Source organism: Pinus tabuliformis, chromosome 4_2 (genome assembly GCF_031772625.1).
Source record: "Pinus tabuliformis cultivar Carrire ecotype Pingquan chromosome 4_2, CPIR1, whole genome shotgun sequence".
NCBI classification, from domain to species: Eukaryota; Viridiplantae; Streptophyta; class Pinopsida; order Pinales; family Pinaceae; genus Pinus; species Pinus tabuliformis.
The window spans coordinates 587,168,981-587,194,735 of NC_142304.1; the positions used below are offsets into that span (position 1 = coordinate 587,168,981).

General features: G+C 37.8%; 1 protein-coding gene across 14 annotated transcripts in view; it reads left to right on the forward strand.

Moving 5' to 3' along the window:
* Window positions 1-25,755, forward strand: part of LOC149170663 (uncharacterized) — a 157,231-nt gene that overhangs the window by 127,062 nt on the left and 4,414 nt on the right. For 13 of the 14 annotated variants that reach the window (XM_089423960.1, XM_089423965.1, XM_089423958.1 and 10 more), the window contains one exon: window positions 19,919-20,020. The exons of the other annotated variant lie outside the window; for it this stretch is intronic. In XM_089423960.1, the coding sequence (XP_089280086.1) occupies window positions 19,919-20,020 (102 nt within the window). The remainder of the gene's footprint in view (window positions 1-19,918; window positions 20,021-25,755) is intronic. 14 annotated transcript variants of the gene reach the window in all.

Consider the following 25,755-nt stretch of genomic DNA (forward strand, 5'->3'; position numbering starts at 1 on the left):
GATTCTCCTTGCTGAATGCTTTACTCCTTGCTCCAACAACACAAATCACTTGCCAACAGCACAAATCACTTGCCAAATGACAATTTTTATGAGCAAACACGCCCTTTTCATTCCCACGCTGAGCTTAGCGAGTCCTGGAAACCAGACACGTGTCCTAAAATCGTGACACGCTTTTGAAAATCGCGACACGCCCTCGGACACGACGTGTCTTGTGATTTGGACACGAATCCGGACCGAATCGTGTTGGATTCGCCGGATTCGGGTTCTGCAGGGGGTTTAGGACGAATCCGGTGACTTAGATGTTGATAGAGTTATAGTATTGTAAAATTGAGTATGAGACAGAGGACAATATGCTAATAGTACATTGAGTAGATTTGACATTGTTTGGGATTGTTGATCAGTGCTAGGGTTTCACAAGTATTATACTACAGAAATCGGATTGGTAATGGACTGTTGAGTAGACTTGTATTATGAGCAGAGTTATTGTTGAAGGTTTTCACTGAAATTATTGAGCAGAGTTATTGGCGTGCGTGGTTAGCCGATGAAAGTTAGGGTTTATAGTGCTTGATTGAACCAGGGTTATATGGCTGGATGGTTAATGACAGGTTGATGAAACTTGATCAAAGGTTAACAAAGTTTGATGAAGCTAGGGTTTGATATTTTGAGTAGAGGAAGTTGTTATTGTTGTTGACAACCGTGTACTAGTGTTGCAGATTGACAAAGTCAGCAAATTGTTCTTGTTATTTATTATGATTTTGAGCACAAGTGGATCCAGTATGAAAATTGTGAAACATGGTCCACTGTGGTAAATTGGAGGGTGGCAGGCTAGTGCAAGATAGAGAGTGGAGCCTCCTTTAGGTTGGAGCTGAAGAACACTTCAGGGTGGTAGGGTGGTGCTAGGGTAGGTTGAAGCTTGTGTACGGAATTGGAGCATCCTTCCAATTGGAGTTGGTAAATCAGGGCATTGGAGTGTCCTTCTAGTTGGAGCTGGTAAATCAGGGCGTTGGATTGTCCTTCTATTTGGAACTTGGGGCCTATAAATCAAGGAGTTGGAGTTTCTTTCAAGTTGGAGCCTATAAAGCAGGGGGTTGGAGCCTCCTTCAGTTGATGTTGAAAATCTTGGAAGTTGGAGCTTCCCATTGATGTAAATTTTTGAAGACCTATATTAAGAAGCGTTTGGTGGTTTTTCTCTTGGAAGGATTTCCACCTAAAAATCTCGTGTCTATTGTTTTGGATATTGTGCATTGTTGAATGGTATTGTTATCTGTTCATGTGATATGATGCTAACTTATGTTTTAGTCTAATGCTAATGATAATCAATGCTTTGTGAAGTTAAAATTAATTGATTGAAGTGAAATAATGATTCACCCCCCTCTCAGTATTTCCAACAAATGGTATCAGAGCAGGTTCCTTCAGTTGCAGTTTAACGGATGGAAGGCGGATCTTTGAAGTACAGAAATGGGAAAGTCGAGGAAGCATGCATCCAAATGATTAAAGGAAGCCTCCAGTATTGTAGTAGTCTTGAAATTTGTTACAGCGAATGAGGAGAATCGAGTTGATACAACTGCTCCTAAGTTTGATGAAGCCAAATATGATATATGGGAATCCAGAATGGAAGTATGTTTGAAAGCTCACGGATATGATGTCTGACACTCTGTTGTTTCTAGAGACACATCTATTGACGAATCTAGAAGGTTCAATACAAAAGTCGTGAATGTCATTCTTAGTGCTTTTCCATACCCTATAAAAGCCAAAGTTGATCAATGCTCATCAATCAAAAGTCTTTGGAAGAAGCTCCATGATCTCTACTCAAAGAAGCATGTAGGTCAAGATGAAAATGTTGATGATGATTGTGATTCAAATGAAGAAGAAGAAGCAATAGTTGACATTTAGGGGGAACTGATTAGCGCCTTATGTGACCTTAACCAAGTAAGGAAGCGAAATTAGATACTTGAAGAAGAAGTTGCCCTTCTAAGACTTCAAGTGCAGGAAGCTTTAAATAAAGAGATAGTATTGACAATCCAATTAGAGGAATCTTTTTAGAAGTTCGAGACAAAATTTAGTCAAAAGCAAAAGGAACTTGATGTCTCTCTAGATGAGATAAACAGGCTCAACCAATGGTAGAAGGAACACTTGCAGGATGTTGAAAAGAAGGATCATGTCATTGCTCATTTGATGGTGGAGGCCAAAGAAGCAGGTAAAGCTCCATGCAATGAAGGTACAAGCTCCAAGCTGCTGTAGAGCAAAATTAATGAGAAGCCCGATAGCAAGATTTCTCAAAGGTCAAATCAAGGTGAAGAACAAAAGAAGGGTGGAAATGTTGTTGCTCCAAGAAGTAATGTTGAAGTAATGAAGGGTAAGGATCAACAAAGGGCTATATCTCCTCCAAGAAAGAATGTCTGCAAAAGATCATCAAAACAAGACATCTCATCCAGGTACCCTAGTATGTTTAATGGTTATTGTTTCTCATGTTCTAACTTCAGACATATGGCTAGGGATTGCAAAATGTATGACAATGATGATTATCAAGGACACTATCAAAACCCTAGAAGCAAGTTTGCAGAATCGTAAGACAGATTTCAAAATGGCTTTTTCCAGTTGAAAGTATATGTAAGGGTATCCATCATTCAGGTTCAACATTGAATGTTACAAATACCATAACTATGGACATATAGCTCGAGATTGCAAATACATAATGGAATCTTCCATGAAGGAGAACTCTAAAATTAGGTACAATAAGGTTTCGAGGAGAAAAAAAGCAAGAAGACCAAGTAAATGAGAAAGTCTCAGCAGTTATGCTCGTAGGCTTTGTAAAGTCAAAGGGTCATGATGAACCTACAATGGAAGATGTCAATGACGATATGGTTGTAGAGCCGGTTCATACATTATTTTGAACGAGGCAGTTTGAAAACTCCTTGTCCTATGAATGTTGAAGAGGTGGAGTCTATGTAAGATCATTTACATTATAAACATACATAATGGGTTTACAACTTTAATAAATTGAAGAGTGATGATGAGATCTGGACACTAGAACATGATGAAATCCCTTTTGCAAAAAAAGGGGTGTATTGCTGTGGGGTCGTTGTCACAGAGTGGTCAACATCTGGCTCTACTTGGAGACACATTGCTTCATCGAAGGAATGTGAGAATCCAGAATCTACACCCAAGCAACACACAAAATCATATAAGTAGTGTCCATCCAAAAAATCATCATATAACATCAAGTACATGAAATAGAAGCTCCGTAACCAGTAACAATTCTACTAACATGAAAAGTAAATCTAATCTCAAGGCAGAAATGAAATGCTGAAATGACAAGGTGTAGGGTTAGAAATACAATACAGAGGATGTCCCATGGTGTTAGATGTGTTTAATGAAATCCTTCTTGAGCATTTGTTTTCTCTTTGGCAGATCCATAGGCTGTTTCTTTGATGTGCCATGTGCAATCCTAATCATTTTAGGATTCTGACTTATCCTAGTATTGTGTTGCTCTCGGCCATCCAACGCATCAAATTGCTTCCTTCTTCTTTTCTGCTTTTTGATCTTCTTCTGGGTGGGCTGTGATGTCAACAATGAGAGACATTCGGACGAAAGATCTGAAGAATCTGAAGTATGCCCAATCTTATTCTGAATATACTTTGTCAATGGTGACACATAAGCTTGGTCTTCCTTTGTAACCATAGTCAATTTGTCCTTAATGGGAAAAGTGACCTCCTTGCGATGAGATGGGAATTGCTTCAGCGGACTGGGAGGCTTATGATCTGTTGATGGCTCTTTATTATCTGACTTGGGTTGGAACTTCTGTATATGTGATCTTTCCATTTTGTCCAACTTATTTTGAATAACAATCATTTGATCAGAATGCTTGACTTCTATGGCACTGATTTCCTTTGCATGACTTGATTCCATAGCTTTTATTAATTGTACTTGTTTTTCCTCCATGGCCAACAATTTGTTTTGAAGAGATATCTGACTAGTTTCCATGTCCTTTATCATTGTGTTATGATTTACTTGAATAACACTCATTTCTTTCTCATGATTTGCTTCCATGGTAATCAAATGATTTTGCATGGTGGCTATCTGACTAGAGTGATTAACTTCCATGATCTTCATTTCCTCAACATGTTTTTCTTCTATAGCCAACAACTTGTTCTGAAGAATGATCTGATTAGCTTCTATGGAACTCATTTCTTTGGCGTGATCGACTATTAATTTTGTTTGGTTAAGTTCCATATTCTTAATGAGTTGAGCTTGATTCAGTTGCATATCCTTAACCATTTGAGTTAATTCCTTGATAAGATCATTTTCAACTTCTTTAGTTTCCTTTACTTTAGCCTCCTCTTGGACCTTTCTCTTATCTCCATATTTATCTTCAAAAGCATTAATGATTGATTATAAAGAATCAAAAGTGTTATCTGGAATCTCAGTAAACCATTCTATGAAATCTCCATACAAAGTGAGAACAAAAATATTCATCTTCACATCTTCATGGTTAGAATGTGGGCGACACTTGCTTATATAGAGGCTGAAATTTTGAAGGCGATTTTCATAAAAGCATTGTCACCTTGAAACGGAGGAAATTTATCGATGGGTTCACCAACTTCATAAGGATAATCATGCGGAGCTCCTTGAATGTTAGTAAAAACTGTAAAATCATTAGGAGCAAACAAGTCATCCATAATGACTTGCTTAAAGGGAAAAGGAGTGGCCAAATGGATGCTAGAGAGAGAGATCCTTGTTCAAGAAAATCAAGAGATCCACAAAAAGCGAGAAATTCTTGTAAGAAATGAAAGAAGTGGAGTCACCACTTGAAGAATCCAAAATGCAAAAGGTTAGTTAGGGAGAAGCAATGGATATCAGGGAGAGCTTCTTGTCTGAGAAATAATGGATGAATAACTGGAGTCACCACCCAAATAAGAAACCCACTGAAATATCTAGGTGCTAAAAGTGCAGATAGAGAAGATGAAAGGATTAGTGAGAGGAAAAAGATAAGGTGATGAAAATATGAAGAAAGACAATGGCGCCAAAAAATGTGGCGTTGATGGGATAAGAAATGATGAAAGATTGAGAAGATTAAGACGAATGTCGTAAAACCAAGGTCCAATAAATTGGTCCCCGACAATGGCGCCAAAAAATGTTGTGCCACTTGACGAGCTAATGAATGGTGGAAAAGATGAGATTATTAGAAAAATGTTGTGAGGACCAAGGATGAAAAAACTCTATCCCCGGCAACGACGTCAAAAAATGTTGTCGCCCAAAGTGTACACCTAAGGCGCAACGCTCAGAGTAGGGGCTGTCCCCCTAATCCCTACTCTGTTCTAGCTCTCTCCTAGACAATGTAAGGGGATAGTCCCTAAGGGTATATGGAAAGGGAAAACTTGTTGGAACAACAAGTTCTAGGAGACAAGGAGGCAAAGCAATCACTTCCGTAAATAACTTGAATTAAGATTCGATGGCAAGTTAGGCTATTAAATTGAGCAATCTAAGATAAATATGTTCAATTAGATCCAAACAACACTTTGATGGAAAATAAGAGACCAGTGCCTTAATAACCAATGCTCAAATAAATTAAGAACTTGCGCAATAATACTTCAAGCTCTAAGGTAAGTAATGATGCAAGGAAATATTAGAAAGGAACAAGACAGACAGAGATATGAGCAGTTAACAATCTGAGAGCAATTTACAAGTAATTATGATATTTACAATACAATATCTTGCAATTATGGGTTGAGCTCACAATACAATATCTTGCAAGATTAGATGCAAGATGACAATTGCAATTGCTTCACGAGAGATAGTAAATATTCTTCAAGAAATTAAATTGCCAATGTGCTAACAAAATGTAATCAAGATGGAATTTACTTAATTAATCGCTTAGGAAATTACCAATATGAGAGATATGACTCAAGAGAACTTAGATGGATCTAATGCTCTTCCAACTGAGCACTACACAAGAATAATACCATGAACATTAAAATATTTGCTTGCTTGGATATTTAATCAATGAGATAATTGCAAATACATTTACCCAATAATTTTAACAATTGTGTTCACTAATCTACAGATGCCAAATGTGGATTAATGATTAACCAAGATCCATAATGCTTTAACCAAATGGCAAAAGAGAGCTAGAGTACTAGCAATTACTCCATCAGAAAATTATTTGCTAATGAGCTAGACTATCTAATTGAGCATCGATAAGTATTTTGGGAGTATCTAATCGAGTATCTAATCGATAAGTATCGATAAGTATTTTGGGAGTATCTAATCAAGCATCGATAACTTCATTTCTACATGTCAGAATGGGATGATCTTTAGATCAATCCTACACCTCAGAAAGAGGAATCCAAAAAAAATATTAGCTGCCTCATAAGAGCTGTCTAAAGTGATGTTTGGCCTCAGTCGCCAAATTTAACACTCCCTCTCAACTAGGGAGAACATCACTTGCCAAAATGTTTGACAATCTATAACATCCCTGCCACTGCACTGCTCTGCTCTGCTCCGCTGAACCATGAAGAAAGAAGAAATGATCGAGAATGTATCATACCGTTCTCCACTGACCCGAAGTCAGTCTCCAACAATAGAGAGTATGCCATACCACTCTTAACTGACCCGTAGTCAGTTTCCATTAATCCCAGATCAATATCAACATCCTAGCATAGGGAGTATGGTAGTACACGATGTGTCCATCTGTAGTACTATGGTCCCCATCCTCATTTCCCTACTCATTGGCTAGATGAGAGGTACTTCCCATGAGTCCCAGACTGCATGGGTAGGATGTGCTGGCAAGAGAAGGTGAACCATTCATCTTGCTCATATGCCATAGGGGAGGGTGAACCTCTCAGCCTATGCATATGCCACCATGGGGTATCACAGGGGAAGGTGAACCATTCACCTTGTACACAATGCACCACTAGGGGAGGGTGAGTCACCCTATGGTTGCTTATTGCTCCAAGAAGTACCTCAAGCCCCTCCGAGTTCCGAGAGCTCACTATCCATCTCATACAGGACCCTCATAAGAGGGTCTCTCCACGACTCCAAGTCGTTCACAGAAGGTTAAGAATTTGACCTTCCGGAAGGGCTTTGTAAGAATATCGGCGACCTGCTCATCGGTCCAAATGATGTAGCCTTATTGCTCCCCACTATACCATATCCCGGATAAAATGGTACCTCTATCAATATGCTTGGAGCAATCATGACACACGAGATTCTCAGAAAGACGAATCCCACCCTGGTGATCACATAAGGTCACAGTGGTATCCAACACATGTCCAAACAACTCACTAAAGAGCTTCCTCAATCAGACAACTTCACAAGAGGCCAAACTAGCAACAATATTTTCAACGTCAATGGTGCTTAAAGCAACTGACTTCTGCTTCCTGCTCATCCATGATATTGAAGCAAAACCTAGAGAGAAACAACATCTTGATGTGCTTTTGCGATCCACCACACTGCTAGCCCAGTCTGCATCAGAGTAACCATGGAGCCTCACATTCCTGACAATGTATCTTAGTCCATAAACGATTGTGCCTTGGAGATATCTCAAGAGATTCTTGGTAGCAATCCAATGTATATGACGATGCTCGATCCTAAACTGACTCAATGTGTTCATTGCAAAACATATGTTTGGATGGGAGTTCACCAAGAACATTAGGGCCCCTATGAGTTGACGATACTCAGAAGGATTTCCCAAATCGGGCCCGACAACACTTCTGCATAACTTCTTGAAGTTAAGTTCCATCGGAGTAGTCATGGACTTGCAGTCCACCATCCCAGATTTTTCAAGTAGCTTCACAACATATTTTCCTTGAGAAAGCAAAATCTCCCTTGACTTTTGCCAGATCTCCAACCCTAGGAAGTAATGCATCGATCCTAGGTCCTTCATATCAAATTCAGAACCCAACTCTCTCTTACATTGAAGAATAAGAGGGTCTGCACTTGTCAGAAAGAGATCGTCCACATAGAGTACCAAGATGAGAGGTCTATCATTCTCAACCTTAAAGTAAAGGTTTAGATCAACTTCACTTCTTTTAAATCCCAACTTCATCAGATAGCTATCGATCCTCTCATACCAAGCCCGAGGTGCTTGCTTCAACCCATAGAGGGCTTTCTTCAACTTGCATACATGTGTTTGACGATCTTGAATTTCAAACCCCTCAGGATGTTCCACATAGACTTCCTCCTTAAGTGAACCATGCAAGAAGGCAGTCTTGACATCCATCTGGTGTAGATTACATCCTTGCAAGGCAGCAAGGGCTATAATCGAATGGATGGTGTTGTAGCGAGCAACGAGTGCAAATATCTCATCATAATCTACACCTTCCTTTTGAGAGAAGCCTCGAGCAACAAATTTGGCCTTGAACTTCTTAGCACTTCCATCAGCACCATGCTTGATCTTGTAGAGCCATTTAGAGGTGACAATAGATTTGTCCTAGGGTCTAGGGACCACATCCTAGACATCATTCTTCATAATTGACTCGTAATCTTCGTTCTAGCATCCTTCCATACTTGTTGCTTCACAGTCTCTTCGAATGAGCAAGGTTTAGACTGAATAATGGTGCTCATAACAATTAAGTACCCTTGGTATCTATTAGGCTTCTTGCTTTCATGAAATGTCCCCCTTTGTGCAACATGTCACTCGGCATCTTCGAGAGTTTCCCTCAGCCATGAGGGTCTCCTTTTAGAGGAGGAGGGCTCATGAGGAGGAGGATCAATGGGATCCATCGGTTCTTCAACATCGAGCATTCACTCATCCTGCGAATCTCCCTGATTTCCTGCATCTGCTTCTTTGTCCTTCCTTGGAATAGGAAGGTTGCTAATTTTCCTTAGGGCATCATCCTCATCGAAGGTGACATCATGACTCAATTCTACTTCTCTTTGACTAGGCACATGAAAGTATACAAGACTACCAAAAATTCTAAAATGAGAAACATCAGGTTTTTTACTGGTGAAAACTTCTTTGGGAGTTTTGGAGTCCAATGCTTGATGAGGGCATTGATTTTGAACGTACACAATAGTGTTGGCAACTTCTCCCAATAGGAACTTTGGAAGTCCTTGATCATGAAGCATGGCACGATTGGCTTCTATAATGGAACGATTCTTCCTTTCAACAACACCATTTTTCTTAGGAGTATATGCAGTAGTAGTCCCCTCTTAATGCCAACTTCCTTGCAATAGTCATTGAATTCATTTGACTCATACTCGGTTCCATTATTGGTCCTCAATATCTTGATCTTCTTCCTTGTTTGATTTTACACCAAGGCTTTGAAGGCACGAAACCATGAGAATATTTCGTCCTTCTTCAAGAAATATATCCAAGTTTTGCGAGAGAAGTCATCCACAAAGACAACATAATATGAATATCCTCCTAATGATGTCACAGGCAACATACTCGATAGATCAGAATGAACCAATTGCAAAATGTCTGTGGTCTTGCTATCACTTGAGGGGAATGGTTCCCTTGTATGTTTTCCCTCGGCACATCCCTAACTTACCTTCATGCTCTATTTTGAATTCGGGCACACTTGTAACCATCTTCCTTGCATCGGGTAGAGCCTTATAGTGAAGATGAGCAAATCTCCGGTGCCATAATTCGGATTGAAGAGATGTGTCGCAATACATGGCTCCCAATGGACATCCTCCAAGTTGATATAAACTGTCAACCTGAATCCAATAGTAAATGCTTCTTTGAAATTTATTTTCCACACGCGTACCTTTCCATCGATGAATGCCACCTTGAATCCTCTGTCTTCCATCGGCGAGATAGACACTAGATTCTTCTTTAGATCAGGTACATATAGTATTTCTTGAAGATAAATGGTGTTATCTTGATTCAATTGAAGGGTAACATTCCCAACTCCCTTCACGGGATAGGTGGCATTGTCTCCAAGGATAATTTCCAAACTTGTATCATTCTCTATCAGATTTGAAAGAGCTTCCTTGTACCTGGTGAAGTGTCTTGAGGCACCAATTTCAATCAACCAATTTCCCAAAGTATTCGGAGGAGAGGCAATAGAGAGGGAAGATATAAGATAAAATTCCTTTTGCTTAGAATTTACAACATTAGACTCATCATACCTGGAGTTTCTTGTTCTTTTAGAAGCTCGATCATTTCCAAGTTGAGTAGCAGAAGCATTCCTTTTCCCTTTGTTGTTGAACATGCCATTCCTTTGATTGTTGTTGTTGCCCCTGAAATGATTGTGATCATCATCATGAGATGTGTCCCTTCTATTTGGACACTCCTTGGCATAGTGACCAAACTTGTTGCAAACGAAGCATCTTCCCTTCCTTCCATTTTTGAATCTCGGTCTTCCTTGACTTTGCTTCTTTGAACCTGCATTGTTCTTCCTCTTGGCATGAGCGGAGAATGCGGTAGGATTATTCCTATTCGAAGGCATCTCCAATTCCATCATCCTTGTTTCTTCTTGAGAACATCTAGTCAACAATTCTTAAAAACCTGGAATTCTCTCATTATTGAGAATAGTAGTGTTGAACACATACCATTAGGTGGAAGACCTCTAAGTGCAATGAAAGTGAGCTCCATGTCAGCAATAGCTTCACCAATCAAAAGAAGATTATTTTTGATCTCGGTAATCCTTATGAAGTAGGATTGAATATCCTCACCTTTTCTCTTCTTTATATCCTTCAGCTTGTTCTTGAGGAAAATAATTTGATTTGCATTGCTAGATTTGAACATGCCAACCAACCTGTCATATATCTCCTTTGATGTATTCAAATTTGAGATGTAAGCAACTAGGTGCTTATGAATAGAATCCCTGACGATCTTCTTGGCTTTGAATTTACCCTTCTTGTACTTTTTCTTAGCAGTAGCCGATGCATTTGAAGCAGGTTCCAGAATGTTTCCCTGCACATAATCCATGACATCTTGCTCTTCTAAAGTCAAATCAAGAGACATCTTCCATGCATGATAATCAGACTTATCATGAAGCTTATCATTAGAGTTGAAGTAGGATGTGGAGGCCATTGAGACTTGATCTTGATCAGTGATTGCTCTTCACTCTTGCCTGGGCTTTGTCTTCACCTCAACTCCGATACCATGTTAATTTTAGGATAACAATGGTATGTTCTATGCTTAGAACAATTTTATTTCAATTTTCTTTATTAGCCCAATATCGTATCCAGTATAGCAATCACATCAACATGATAGTAAAATGCAGATAAAACATAAACAATAATAGTAGAAGACAAGCCAACACAAGATGACACAAGATATGGCACCAGCCAGGGACAAATCCCAATGTGGGGAACCCTTGATCAATTCTTCTTATAATTCTTCAAAAGTTCAGCAGAGAGAGGGAGCGTACAATTTACAATATTCACTTGCCCAAACTGATCAGTCAAAACATCAGAAACATAAAGCCCTAACAAGAAAGTTAACGCTGGTCGACAGGGCTGAAATTGACCTCCAAAACAGCTCGGTCAACCTTGGTCAACTCGGCCTCCAACAAAAAGATAATGCAGCCCAAAATAGTCTGAAAAAACTAGTCAGATTTGGTCAACAAAAATCAATGCAACACATGAATTAGGGCGGTCAATGCAAGGGTCAAATTGCCTTGGTTTTTGTGCCCAGAACAACTGCTTTCCCAAACATAAGTCTCCCTCACAAAGCCGAAGTCAAATAGGGACAACGCTGGTCAAAGTCAACTTCATGAAATTTTGGTCTCCTGAAATTTCAGTCAAATCTGGTCAACGCAACAGCGAGAAAAGGCATTCTTCCTTTCGCACATGTGGAGAGAGAGAAGGCCCAAAAATCTATACCCAATCAAGATGAGAGAGAGAAAGATCAATGAGATGAGATGCCAAAATGAGGAGGCACCTTGTATTTATATGCAATGTTGAAGGCTGGAGGAGGCTAATTTGATGGCTGGCTGACCTTGAAATTTGTCCACAATCAAAATAAACTCATAACTTCATTTGTACATGTCAGAATGGGATGATCTTTAGATCAATCCTACACCTCTCTGAAAGAGGAATCCAAGAAAAATATCAGCTGCCTCATAAGAGCTGTCCAAAGTGATGTTTGGCCCTAGTTTCCAAATTTATCAGGAATGCTAACAACAGCTAGAGAAACAGTCCTTAATGCATGTAAGAGAATGAAAGCCCAAATAGATAAGATGACCACCAATTATTTATTTAACCTCATCGTTTTAAAAATTATTAATGCATAGACAGTGAAAAAATCAGAGGTTTAGAGAACGAAACTTGAGGCCTAAGGCCTAGAAGTCCTTGCCAAAATCTCCAGTTATGAGCAAATCTAAAAACACCAACCTTTAACCACTGTTTTCTTCAAAAATGTATCAACTCAGAATTTTAACTTCTCCCTTCAGTTCAGATTTAAATGGCAAAAAATCTTATCCAAACTCAGAAAATATTTCAAAATTTTCACCACAGTGGCAAAATTTTTATGACAGTGGCTCAAGGTGATGAAAATGTATGGTTTTAAGCCCCGAAGGCCACGCCAAACGAGAAGAAAAGCTGATGTAAGGTAATAGTGAAAAAGGCAGTGAAACAAAGGAAATGAGATGGGGCAACGACAGTAAAGGAGCGACAACAAAGGGACGATGACAAGGATAAATGGGGCAGTAGGCACAGTGAGGAAAGGTTAGAGGTTTTGGCAGGAAGGAAAACGAGGCAGTGTGGAGGGAGCAACAGAAGGGAAGGTAGAGAAATAGGGGTTTAGAGGAGGATGCAAGAGACAGGAAGGGTAGCAAAGGGTTAGGAGGATTTGGAGAGGAGGAATAAGGAGCAGAAAAAGGCTGCGGAGGGTTGAAAATGAGAAATGAGGCTGTAACAAGGAGGGATAAGGCCCTGTGGCCAAGTTTAGGAGGTTATCAGCGTACAATAGGTCTGAAAGAGTAATGCGGCAGGCTTGGGCAGAAGATGAAGGAAACAAAGGAAACGACTAGGCTTGAGCGCTGTCCTTGGCCTTGAAAAACGAGAAATTTTCAGCATAAACCTTGCCAAAAACAATTAAATTTCACTCCAGATTTGTATATATGCCACAAAATTGATCTCAAAAATTTAATGAAATCTCAGATCTGAAGTTTTACTGAATGATCTTATCATTTCATCCTTGCAAACAAAATTTAAGACAAGATCTTGCCTTCCACGACCTAGATCTGTCTCCAAACTCCAATTTTTTTTTGAAGAATTTCAGATTTACACTTACACAAATAAGAAACAAAAGAAATCAAAACCCAAAAACCAAATGTTAGAAATTCATAAATATCATACATAAAAATCCTAGGTCTATACAAATAAAATACAGATCTATCAGATCTGAGGAGTATGAGTCTAACTCCGCTCTCAAATTTGTAGATTCAAGCTTTTTTTAGCCAGATCTATCTATTTAACACAAATTATAAAAGATAACTAATTAAAAAAAATGAGGTATTAGCCCCAAAGATCTTGCAAAAAGAAAATCGTAAGATAAGTCTAAGAATTTAGATCAGGAAGGCTCTTCAGATCTTGTGACTTGGAGTCAGCTTGTTCAACATAGAACTTCCCCAAATGCCCAAGTTTTTTTTTAAATTCAAATGATTTTTGAACATTTCAGATTAAATTGTTAGATTAATAAAGATGTAAAATAACAATGTAATTTTTATAGAATTAGAGATACCTGCTAACTCTATTAAATTAAAAGGCTATTTTAAACTCAATAAACTATGCAAGATACCTGTGCAATAGATTATTCTTCAAAGGATATTAACCAGCAATTTATAAAAAATAATATTCAACAGAACATCAAAAACCGTATTACCATAAGACGCCGAAGAGAAACATCACCATCAATGTAAACCCCAAAGACATTGCATTATTATTATTCCAGAAAAGATTACAAAAGAGCTCCAAGAACAAGTACACGATCCAAAGATCGAATATTTTGATGTGACCAATGGCTTCTAATTTATAGATAAATTCTCCAAACGACTAATTGGCTTGATCCCCGTGAAAGTAATCTCGATTGTTGATAAAAATTTAATTATCTTTTAATCATTACCGTCCAAATTATTTATTTTTTGAGGAAAATTCGAATTTTTCATTTAATTTATTTTTAATTAACTCAAAATTAATTATTTTGAGTTAATTTCTTCAAAAAATTGACTTTGACTTAACCACCAAGGATCAAGGGTCCAAAATTTCTTGATATTTTCAATATTCCCTTGGTGGAGGACCTCTAAAAATTAATTATTTTAAAACCCACAAATTTTTTAATTCGGAGAATTTATTTTTCCTAAGACTTAATTTTGACTCTAATTAATCAAATTTCTAGCTTATGCTTTTTAATTTATTTTTGCTAGAAAATTTAATTAATTGACACATGAGAGGATTAATTATTTTTTAACACTAATATTTTATTATCATGGCTAAAATATTATTTACATAAAATAATTACATCTAACCCATGAAGGGGCAACACCCGTTCGTTATAGACCCTCAATTATTTACTCAATTCTGTGACTCAAATATGATCTAGTAGATCAAGTGATTGGTAATAAAATAATTTAGCCAATTAGATAAAATTATTTCCAAATCACTTTACAGAAGACTCTACTAGAACACTAGTAATTACCTAAGATCTTGATGACAAAATCCCCCCTAGCTTTGGAGTGAGATTGGAGGGAAAAACTCTGCCGATCATTGGTGTCAAAACATAGATGAATCAGTGAGGCAAAAAACCTCATAGGATAGAAATCCTCACCAAAATAATAGGCTTACCTAGGTTGTTATATACATAATGGTCTTACTAAGATCATTTACATTATAAACATGCAGAATGAGTTTACAACTTTAACAAACTGAAGACTAATGATGGGATTTGAACACTGGAACATGATGAAATCCCTTTTGCGAAAAAAGGGGTGTACTGCTATAGTGTCGTTGACATAGAGTGGTCAACAGGGGTTTCTATGGTTCTATTTCTGAGCACACAATTTGTGTTAAAGATTCGTAAAAATGCCATCACATGGCCTTCCTTCCCATTCTTGATAGACATTGTCCCTTTCCATTTTTGTGTTGTTTCCTTTGTTGACATCAGCTGCTACATTATCACAATTCGTGGGGCTGGACATGGGATTAGACTTATCATTCTTTTTTGGAGGATATAACCATGACCAATCATTTGCGTGTGCCTTTTGCCCCTACTTCAGCTTCTCTTGTACTTTGTTTTCTATCTTGGGCTTACCATCAATATCACTCGATTTGTTTTTCTTGCAGCTAGCCCAAAAATTGTTCTATTTCCTTATACTTGATTTCTGTTGTGCGCTCTTTATCATCACAGTCAAGAGATTTATCTCTTTTATTTATAGGAGTGTATAGCCATGTACACGACCTAGGTGTGCCTTTTCCACCTCAAACACGTGTTTTATGGCTGGATACTTCTGAAGATCAGTGATAGGACTAAACCAAAATTCCGTCCAATCCTTCATGACTGCTTGGGAGAAGTCACTACTTGATTCGAAATAGTGCTGGTCACTTACCCAACAAACTAGGTCTCATTGTAGTCCATCAGGTCGGCATCACACAACTATGATACCAATGTGATGTCCTAGGGCAATATTTTCTTCCTAGGGCTTCTTTTTTCTAGGGTTTTACAACAGAGAATTAATAGCGTTTCATACATCCATATGAAACACTATTGTTTGCAATCAACAATAGTGAACAACAATATGATATCAAGTCACAATTGAACAGAATTGACTTGTTCCAAAAACCAGCAATATACTTCACTCCATACTTATCTAATAATGCAATTGACTCTTACAAACACCCTATAGGCCCTGAGTTCCTTGCTTAATTCTGATGTCTATAAATTTAGAATAACTCCTACAACAGATTAGCAGAAGACTCCTTTAGGAATGCTAGAAATCACCCAAACAAACTCTCTTGATCTTGTCTCAAAGAGGTACCTGAACTGGTTCAAGCTGTAGCTGAACTGCGTTTAGGAAACATCAGGAGGAAATCGGTCTACAGAAAATACAGAGTCAATGCAAGTTCTGTCTGCCACAGGTGTTAATTTGCCTCAGGAGATTTTTGGCCTGCCCCAGAATTTCGGTCTATTTTACCTCAGACGAATTTCGGTTCTACAGCCCTGTGGTATACTGGCTATGGCCTGCAATTTCAGATTGTGCTGCAGGAAAGTCTTGTTACCCAGAAACCTTCGCTGTCTCAGAATAACTACAGAAACTTATTGACTAAATTAATTACAAGGAGCAGAACAAAGAGAAAGGTCGTCAATCCTCAAAGCCAAACCAGCACTGCTCCAAGGTCCTGTGGCCAGAACAAAGAAAAGTGACTAGGGAGGGTGGGTTCACCTCTACCAAAACTAGTCCAAAGAGAAAAGGGGTCTTCCCTCAGAGCCTCAAGCACAAAGAAAACAGAGACAAATAATTCACTCTAATGATGCCGCAATTGATTCTAACCCTCTTGTATTTATAGATTTCCTTGAGGGGATTTTTCACCTTAATTAATTGAGTGGGGTTCACAATAAACGCCAACTTTGAGCTTTTTTGCCCCAGCTGCCCCAAAGTTACCCTCTGTTGCCCAAATATTGGGAATTTCGGGGTTTTCCCCTTTATCCAAGACCATAGCCTACGGGGATCGATAGGCTACTTTGTCCCTTGGTCCAATTAATCCCTTGGGGATGTTATACCTCTCCATGTTTAACACATCTAGAGTTGAGATGAATCTATAGTGGTATAAAATTTAAATATTGTTCTTGCTATGACTCTTCTACCTAGTATTGGGCTTGCCCATTCTTTTGGGAGCTCCTTAGGAAATTCAAGTTTACAGCCAAATGGTAGTGCATAACATTCCTAAACCACACTGATTAAAATTTTTCAGTGTTGGGCTTGACCATTGTTTTGGATGTTCCAGAAGAGAAGCAAAATTTGATTGATAATATATGTAGTATTTAATCCGTTTGCTAGATAACTATTCTCCATTTGATATTTGTTCATCATCAGTGTTATGGTCCTATAGCCAATTTAAGGAATCACTTGTATGACTAAATAGTAGGTCAGTCAAGAATTAATATATATAGTAGATTTTGTCATTCATACATAGTCGTATCTGATCATTTGATATTGTTTGGAATTATTTGGTCAATTTTTAAGCTTATGTGATTTTTTTTCCTTATTCCATGCTATCTTATTGAACCTTAAGTATTGTGCAAAACATGAAGGTTTAAAGAAGCACATATATTATTTCTTTCTTAAGTTTGGGGCTGTAGCATCTCATTCCTTCATGTAAACTCTTTTGGCTTACTTATTCCATCTTCTGTTGCAAAAGAAGCATATTTCGAAGTGGCTTCCTCTAGGACTTTTTGAACCACACTGTTAGATGGTTTAGGATTTCCCTATTCCTGGGCACTCTTAACTCTCCCGTTAATATGCGAACTGCATCATGGATCATATGGCCTACTTCTTCTACATCGACATATGTAGATGAGATGTTGTGAAAAGGGGAGTGTTTATTTTTAAACACTCACATGAAGCACACAGTGACTCATAACATTAGGATGTAAAAATTGTAAGTCTGTTTATTGCTGAACAATTGTGAATGGTCCACAGTATCTTGGGTAGAGCTTGATTCACTTTCCATTGGACAGAGAACCGTTTCTCTTGTTCCTTGGATTGATTTTATCACCAACCTCAAAGGATTGTGATATATGCTTCCATAACTTGGTTCTTGTTTAGCCACTTTCCATGCTGTACTCGCATTCTTTGATCTCAACCTTCATCAATGCAATATATCCACGGTCACCTTTGTCTGTCATTTGGAATTTTATATGGCTATATCAACTGGATAAGCTTGTCATAGCCACACAGCTATAAATAGTAATATGTGTAGTTTTTGCTTATTATAGTTGTAAACAAACTCATCGAGTTCAAATTGAAGTCCTTTCTCTCACAAAGTTTGTCTTGATGCTTCTTGGGCATTGAGCATATCTTCTGTGGTTTGAAACTAAACAAATCCATCGAATGTTTTTTGTGAAATCTGGACTTTTGTCTCTGTAGAAGTCCATACCTATAAATAGTAAATATCTCCAATCGAAACTTTCCGTGTTGTTTCCCCTTTGTAGGGCCAAATTTGGTGATAATTTGCAATTTGTCTACTATTGCTAGAATTTAATAAATCCGTTGAGATGCTTTCCCTTTTTTTGGAATGGATAGAGGCATTCGGGTACTTGCTCGAGGGCTCCTTTATATTTTATTTACTTGAACAATCCTTTTATGTAATAATATACTTTGCTGCGTCTTCTTTCATATTTTTCTATTATATGTGTCATCTGGCTTTCATAGGTTTTATCCCTTCCCAACTTTTGCATATGACATTGAAAGTATGTCATTTGATCCATGATTTTGTGATCTCATCAAAAGATCTATCCACAACTGGATTCTAGTTGCCTATCTCATGTTATAGCCCTTTACATGTTATCGGGGAACTTTTTCATATAGATACTTTTACTTCTAAAATAGATTAATTTTGTACAATTACATTTAGTATTCTCCTTTATAAAAGAAAAGGATTGTGCCCATAAACACCTTATTAGAATCCCTAAATTTGGCCTCAAATTGGTGATTGTAAGCTTGTTTTGGCGTTTTGCTTATCTTTGCAATTGGTATCCCCTTGAAGTGCCATTCCTTATCCTTGAGCATTACTTTTGGGTACTACTCTTTAGCACTGGGTATTATTCTTTATTGGATGTTATTTTTGTTTGCATGGAAAACTTCCTTGGGGGAACCCTCAAAGCACTTCTCTCATTTTGCAAATGGCAAGTAGAACATGTATTCCTAACTCAAAGGAACTCTACCAGACTTGAACCCATGACATCTCAGGTTTCAATGACTTGAAACTAATCGGCTCACAGTTCAAATAGATTGAGCTAATTCACTGGGCTTTCCATGGTTGTTGTTATTCGCCTTCAAGTTCCATTATTTACATTGCGGTAGTATCATTTTATCTTAGATGCCATTTTCACCTTCGAGTGTTATATCTTCATCAAATTGAGGATGGCTATGCTACAAGAGTGGAGCCACATTATTAAACACAGAACATGTTTATTTCAGTTGCATGGTTCAAGGTGTTGAAACATCAGCTTTCATTGACTATGTGCTTTGGCTATGTGAGGTTTGAGATGTGCATATTTATCCCCTCACATGAGGAGGGAAGCCACTATGAAGGATGTATCGTCCATACCTCTAGAGTGGGAATATAGAGCGTTGCATGCTAATCCTTCCTATTTTCTATAAAGGGACATGGATGTATGTGCATGAAGTTGTGGTTGTAGGGTGTCAAGTATATTGGTTCTTAATATTTTCTTGTTGTAGATGAAGATATTATCAAGAGGCTTCACTGATCGGTCAAGAGTGGGTGGTGATATTCCTTGCACAATATGACATGGCATCTCACCAATTGATTGGTTGCTGATGGTTGGCACTTAAGTTGAGAAGAAGCATTTGGTAAATGCCTCCTAAGTTCTATTTGCCTAAAGATGATTGATGTGTTACAAAGACCATAGGGTATAATGATGAATTTTATGATGCCCTTGAGTAATGGTGATGCCCAAGTGTTGTTTTAGGTACAACTTTTTCAGCAATGCAAAGTTGATGGTGATTTCCACGAGTTAAATAGGTAAGGTCTATTTGCATAAAGATGGTCCGTGTGTTAGTTAGATGAAAGGTATAACCATGAATTTATGATGCCCTTGACAAGTGGAGAGGGTTGATTTAGAGAGCACAATTGCTTGGGATTAACTATCAAAACATTCATTATTATGTGAAAGTGGATACTTATTTTTGATAGTTACATTTAGGGTCAGTTTTCTATACATTCTCTATTTTCTCATCATTTTTGCTTTGTAACTAATTGTTCAAATTTTTGTGTACAATTCTAGGTGGATCTGTTGGGAGATGAGGTTGACAACATTTTAAGCTTGCTGGGGAAAGTGTATATTGTACTTAACCACTATGCACCTGTATTGCAACATTATCCAGGGGTAAGAGTACATATCTAACCACTGGGATTTTCTTGTCATTATCTTATAGCATAAATATTTCAAGTTAATATCTAAAATGACAAGGGAATCTTTCAGTGAAATAGTTCAAGGCTGCTCTTGTGGTGTGTGGTATACTAACCAGAAATGAAGGGAAAGACTTGAGAGAACAAAATTACCCACTTTTAGGAAACTTGTTGGCATTGAATGACAAAACTTCTAGGAATTGAGTTTTTCTTTATACTTAGACAACCAAGAATTATTTGGATCCATTAGGGGCATATGAATGGCTGAACTTTTCTTTGTTACTATCAGTATTGATAAGTTTGTAATCAATTTAATCATTCTAATTAGGTATGTTAGCGATTTATTTAAATTGATATGAATATTAAGATTGTTTAAAGTGAAATCTAATTTTCTGTTTTGAGATTTGACTTCATCATTGGTCTGTACTGCTTCTAGGAAAGATAAAGTTCTCGATCTGATGATGATGCTATTCCTGTTTAACATCATTCCTAATCAACAGTTGAATGTTTAACAGTTGTACAATTATGGAGGTGCTTCTGTAAGATAGCACCCCCATTGATTTTGGTAGAGTACTTGTGCAATATGAATATGAGAATGTTCCAGAAAGTAATGAACATAGACATATGCTACTGTAACAGCCTTTATAGTGATAGTATATACCATTTGCAGGTATGCCTTTTCCTCAAGGATTGGAAGAACTATTTTAGAGTTTACCTGCATCCTTTAGCTGGTACAGTTTGGCTCTGTTTTGGGCTTCTGATACCTTTATTAGATCACTGGTGTTGCTTGTATTAGGTTGGGTTTACTGTCCTAGTTAGCAGACATTAATGAAAGGGCTCGTCATGAGTGCTTGCCACACCTAGCTAAATTTTTTGGCTACCTGCTTCAACTTTCATTCTAAGAGCAACTATTGCTGACCATTCCTAAGAAGGAAGCAATTTTGTAGATAACTTGATTCTATAACTCGTCTCTAATAAGTACTCAAGTAATTCCATTAACATATTTTGCTGATGTGGGGAGATTAATATAATTCCGTTCTTTTTCTGTGGGTTTTGCAAGTTATGTGTGACAATCTGCAGATGTGTTGATGCAAGCAGGGATTTGGAAATGAGAATTACTAAGTTTGAAAGTCATGTTAACTTTTCTTTGAAAAATCCATCTGATAGTTTTTTTAATGTATCTACAGGTCAAAGTAATATTTTGATTACCGCTCCCTAGAGAGGCAAGAAGTGCCAGCATGTCTTCTTTGGCACCCATTTCAAGGGAGTCAATAGATTTAAACTATTTTGATAGATCATATTTGAACATTGAAAATTCATCCATGTGAAGTATGGGCGATTTACAATTAAAAATTGCACAGCATCACGTTTTCCACAAGTAAATGCTAGTTAACTTTACGCCGTCCCAGATGTTTCTACCTGCCTGTCTAATAATCTATCTCTCAAAATGGCCCCTTTCCAGTTGACAAGCGAAACAAGCAGAATGGGTTGCTTCACAGAAATTTAGTTGCAGTGGATTTGGGCTATATTGCAATCCCGTAAAAAATGTTGGACTTATTTTTCTTTTTGATAGATCATAAAACAACTATCTGAAAGTCTTTTTTGGTGAATCCTTTCCTGAATCCATCTATTTCCTTGTCCCTGTGTTCATATGTTTTTTCCACATTAATACTCTATTTATAATTGTGTGTGTGATGGCTGTTTGTGTGTCGTGAATACCACACATGTATAGCAATTATGAGATAGAGGTGGTTCATAAGGCATTACCTGCACCATAAGCTTTACCAATCTGGAAGCTAGCTTTGGGGTGCAAATCATAAGGTTGATGTAACACCATCCTCCCTTACTCCAGTGCTAACATCGCTGGTGGTTTTGGTGTCATGCCTTGCGGGCCCTCTTTGGCTTGTCATTGTTTTCTATCTGATGTCTACAATATTCTTATTGCAGTGGGATATCCCTACATTGCAATTCCATTCCATATTAGTACTCTCCTTATCTTGGACAATCCATCTTCCATTAAACCTATCTACAAGTGAAAAGCAAGGCTTACCCTTATCGTATAAGGATTAATCGCATTACTATTTTCCTTTTTTGCATTGGCTCATATGTGTCCATATTCATTTTGAACATAGTATAGCCATAAATGATGTTACAAAGTTGTGTAAAATCTTTGCTTGTTTGCTCCCCAGACCCTCTGGTTATTGCTAATCGTTATGCTTAAAAATGCTCTTTGGTCATGTTTTCCCAACAATTGTAGGGACTAAATCAATCCGCCTCCAATTCAAGGGGAAGATCCCAATTGACCTTATAGCCTAATCTCAACCATTTTTAGGTGCTCTAAATTCCCAATGATTCCTATAGGAGCAAAGTTTACTAATTCAGAGTTGAAGTGATTGCATAGGGGAGAGATGTAGAATCTGTGAAAGTATGGTCATGCAAGAATTGTGTACGACGATAGGAGATAAAGGTTTACGCAAGACACCATTGTTCATAGATTGATCACACAACTAATAAAAGAGACCAATTGCACATGTTTAGAGTAGTGGAGCAATGGCATAGTGTAGTTGCACTCAAATGTTGTTGGGAAACTTGTGCCCCACAACCTAGTTGCACCTAATATGTTAGCAAAAAACCTAGTTATGCAACTAAGTGCATTGCAAAGCATAGAGCTATGGCACGATTACCTGATAGATCATCTAATGCAATTATACAGTGTCTATAATGAAATAACTAGGAATAAATTATTTTCTTTCAATCATGATTAGGAGAACCTACCTAATTCTCATGGGCATAGCCTTGGTAGATATCTTGTATGATACATTAAGCAGAGTTATAGGCCTCCATCTTGTTGAAAGTTTAGGGTTTCCAGGTTTAGGAATTAAGTGAATGAAAACATTTTTTGATATCTTATCCCAGTCATTACATTAACAAAGCTTCCTCATAAACTTCAAGTAAATAAAGTTTGATGAAACCCTAGTTGGCTTTATAAAACTCGTAAGAGAAACCATAAAGTCTTGAAGGTTTTTTATCAACCATGTCTATCAAGGCTATTGTTGATGGATTGAGGATCGAGTCTTGATCACATAATCTCTCATGTTTTAGTGATATTTGATAGGGTACCATGTTTAGGCATGTCTACATCAATGCCTTTCTCTCATCACTAAGGCCTTAAGATTGAAAGATTGTCTTATAATGAGCTACAAACAACTTTTCATTTCCTTTTGACTTCATGATACAATCTCTATTGATTTGATTGTGTCTATTTTTTCAAGGGCCTACTTAGTGGCCAGATATTTGAAAAATTCCTTGGTTGATTGTCCCCATACTTGAGCCAATGCAAATGAGCATGAAGTTGAGCTCCTCTAACAAGCTTGATTTCATCAACCTTAAGAAATTATTTTATTTTGGTAGGTTGAGCTTGCAACTCATTATCATAGGGTGAGTATTGCTATCTTAGATTGAGATCTTCCAACTCGTATTTAGTTTCTTTTTGATGCCTTCTCATCACCCTTCAATCAATATGCCCCACAGAAGGCGGTGACTTGATTGATGGCATCACCCCACTTGACAATTTGAAGCTTTCATCAGGCTTAAGGAGAAGATTCCATATTTTTGAAGTGGCACTGATGTCGCTTGCTTAATAAAAGTGGGATATGTCTAGCAAGAATAAACTCTTATGTGCATCTTGTCCACACCCTAGAAGAGATAAGACATTGTGCCAATGGTTAGAGAGGGTAACCTCTCCAACTGCTTGGATCAATTGACCCCCTTTATGATAAAAAAGAAAGTATTTTGCTTAGATAGCATGGCTTTTGAAACATCTTCAAAACTCTTTTAGTGTATTTATGGAAATGCCACAACTATACCAAAGCTCACTTGATTCATTCTTCTTAAACATATTTGGCTCTATATGCCTCACATTTAGGCCATTTGAGACCATCCCCCCGGCATATTAATATTTTGAATTCTTTATTTTTCATTTTTGGTTGCAAACATCTCAAAATCGCTACACAGCAATACATAGTAGGAATGCAAGTGCCACAAAATACCCATAATATATGGTTATGTCAAAGTAGCTAGTGGTGACCTCCTAGGATTTTTCACTAAGCCTTTCAAACGGTAAGCTAGCTCTTCCATGATGTAATCTTAGCTTTTGACCTCCCTTGCCTTGTCCTCTAAGTGTCGCTAACTCTATTACCACTTTCATCTATTGGTCTATTCTTATAGTGTACCTTACTTGGTCCATTCTAGTTGGTAGTTACTAGGTTATCTCTCCTATACTAATTTGTCCCTCTTGTGGCAACATTATCCCTTTGCATCTTGCTCTAGTTTTTCCTTGCTTTCTTGCAAACTCTCATGGCATGGGCTTCTCTTCACCCTTGCTTCCCCTCTATCCTTTGCACCTACTGCCTCTTACTTCCACCACCAGAGCAGTTTGTTATCTCTCGAGGAACCTTTCCCTTACCCCTTTGTTGTTAATCATGCCTAGACAAAGAGCTAGAAGTAGGAGAGGGGTAGGTTATTACAAAGGCTGTGGAGGTTTGCATACCAAATAACAAGCATAATATTTAGCGCACCCAAACGTACCAAAATATATAGGATGAAATTGTCGAAGCAGATTGAGACATCGCGAGAGAGCACATGGTTGTATGACCAATTCCAACATTGCAAGAGAAGTTGTAGATTTTGTATGACCAATTCCAACGTTGCAAGAGAAGTTGTAGATTGAGTGCACGACACAGGGCACACCAGAGGAAGGTTGTAATGCCCTATATTATGGAAATAATAATAATAATAATAATAATATATTGGTTAACATTTAGGCCCATAAGTTCTAAGAGTTAGAACCTGGATTTGATACCATATGTAATGGCCCAACTCTAAAACATAATTATACAAAAGTTACTTACAAAAATTTAATGCCTTTAATCATCAAACATAAGGAAGATTTCAACTTATTAGTACATAGTCCACGTGATCAATGAGTGGTGAGAAGCTTACCCGCAGAATGAAAAACTAGCTTACTTGTGATTTTAGAACCGTTGTGCTACTCTGATCTAACTGACCACAACCAACGTATTGGGGACGACTCTCCACCCAACTATAGGCTCAACTCCACTATGTATTTCTACAGCTGGTCACCCTCAAACCCTCAATCAACCACCTCTGCCAATGAATCTCTCCTATCCCAGAACTCTCCCTGAGAAAAGAATGCCTCACATCCTCCTTCTCATCATATGGGGCATTACAAAGCTTTAGTCAATACATGCACACCGTGGACATTTTCTAGCATCTGAAAATTCTTTTGGGAAGCGTCTTATTGGATAGAAATGAAGCCAAGGAGGAAATCCTTCTCATGTTGGATGACTTGCAGTTATTCCTGAAAACTTTGGACAGATGCCTGAAATGGATTGAAGACCATCTTGACTTGCCTTTGAATCTAGGAAGCTCACTTGGCAGTAGCAAAACACTTATCATGGGGGACTTACCAGAGTCTTCCAAGTCTGCATGTCTGGTCATAATTTTTCCAGCTACTTTAGTTCTCTTTGTTTGTTTTTTGTTTACATGTTAGATGATAGATTAGACTATAAGGGTCTATAGACCAAACTCTTAGTTTTTCTAATAATCTTTTTTGAACTGAATGTTTCGATGTTAAAGAAATTATGGTTTTTCCTTTGGCTTAGTTTCTTAGGTGGCAGACCAAGGCAAACC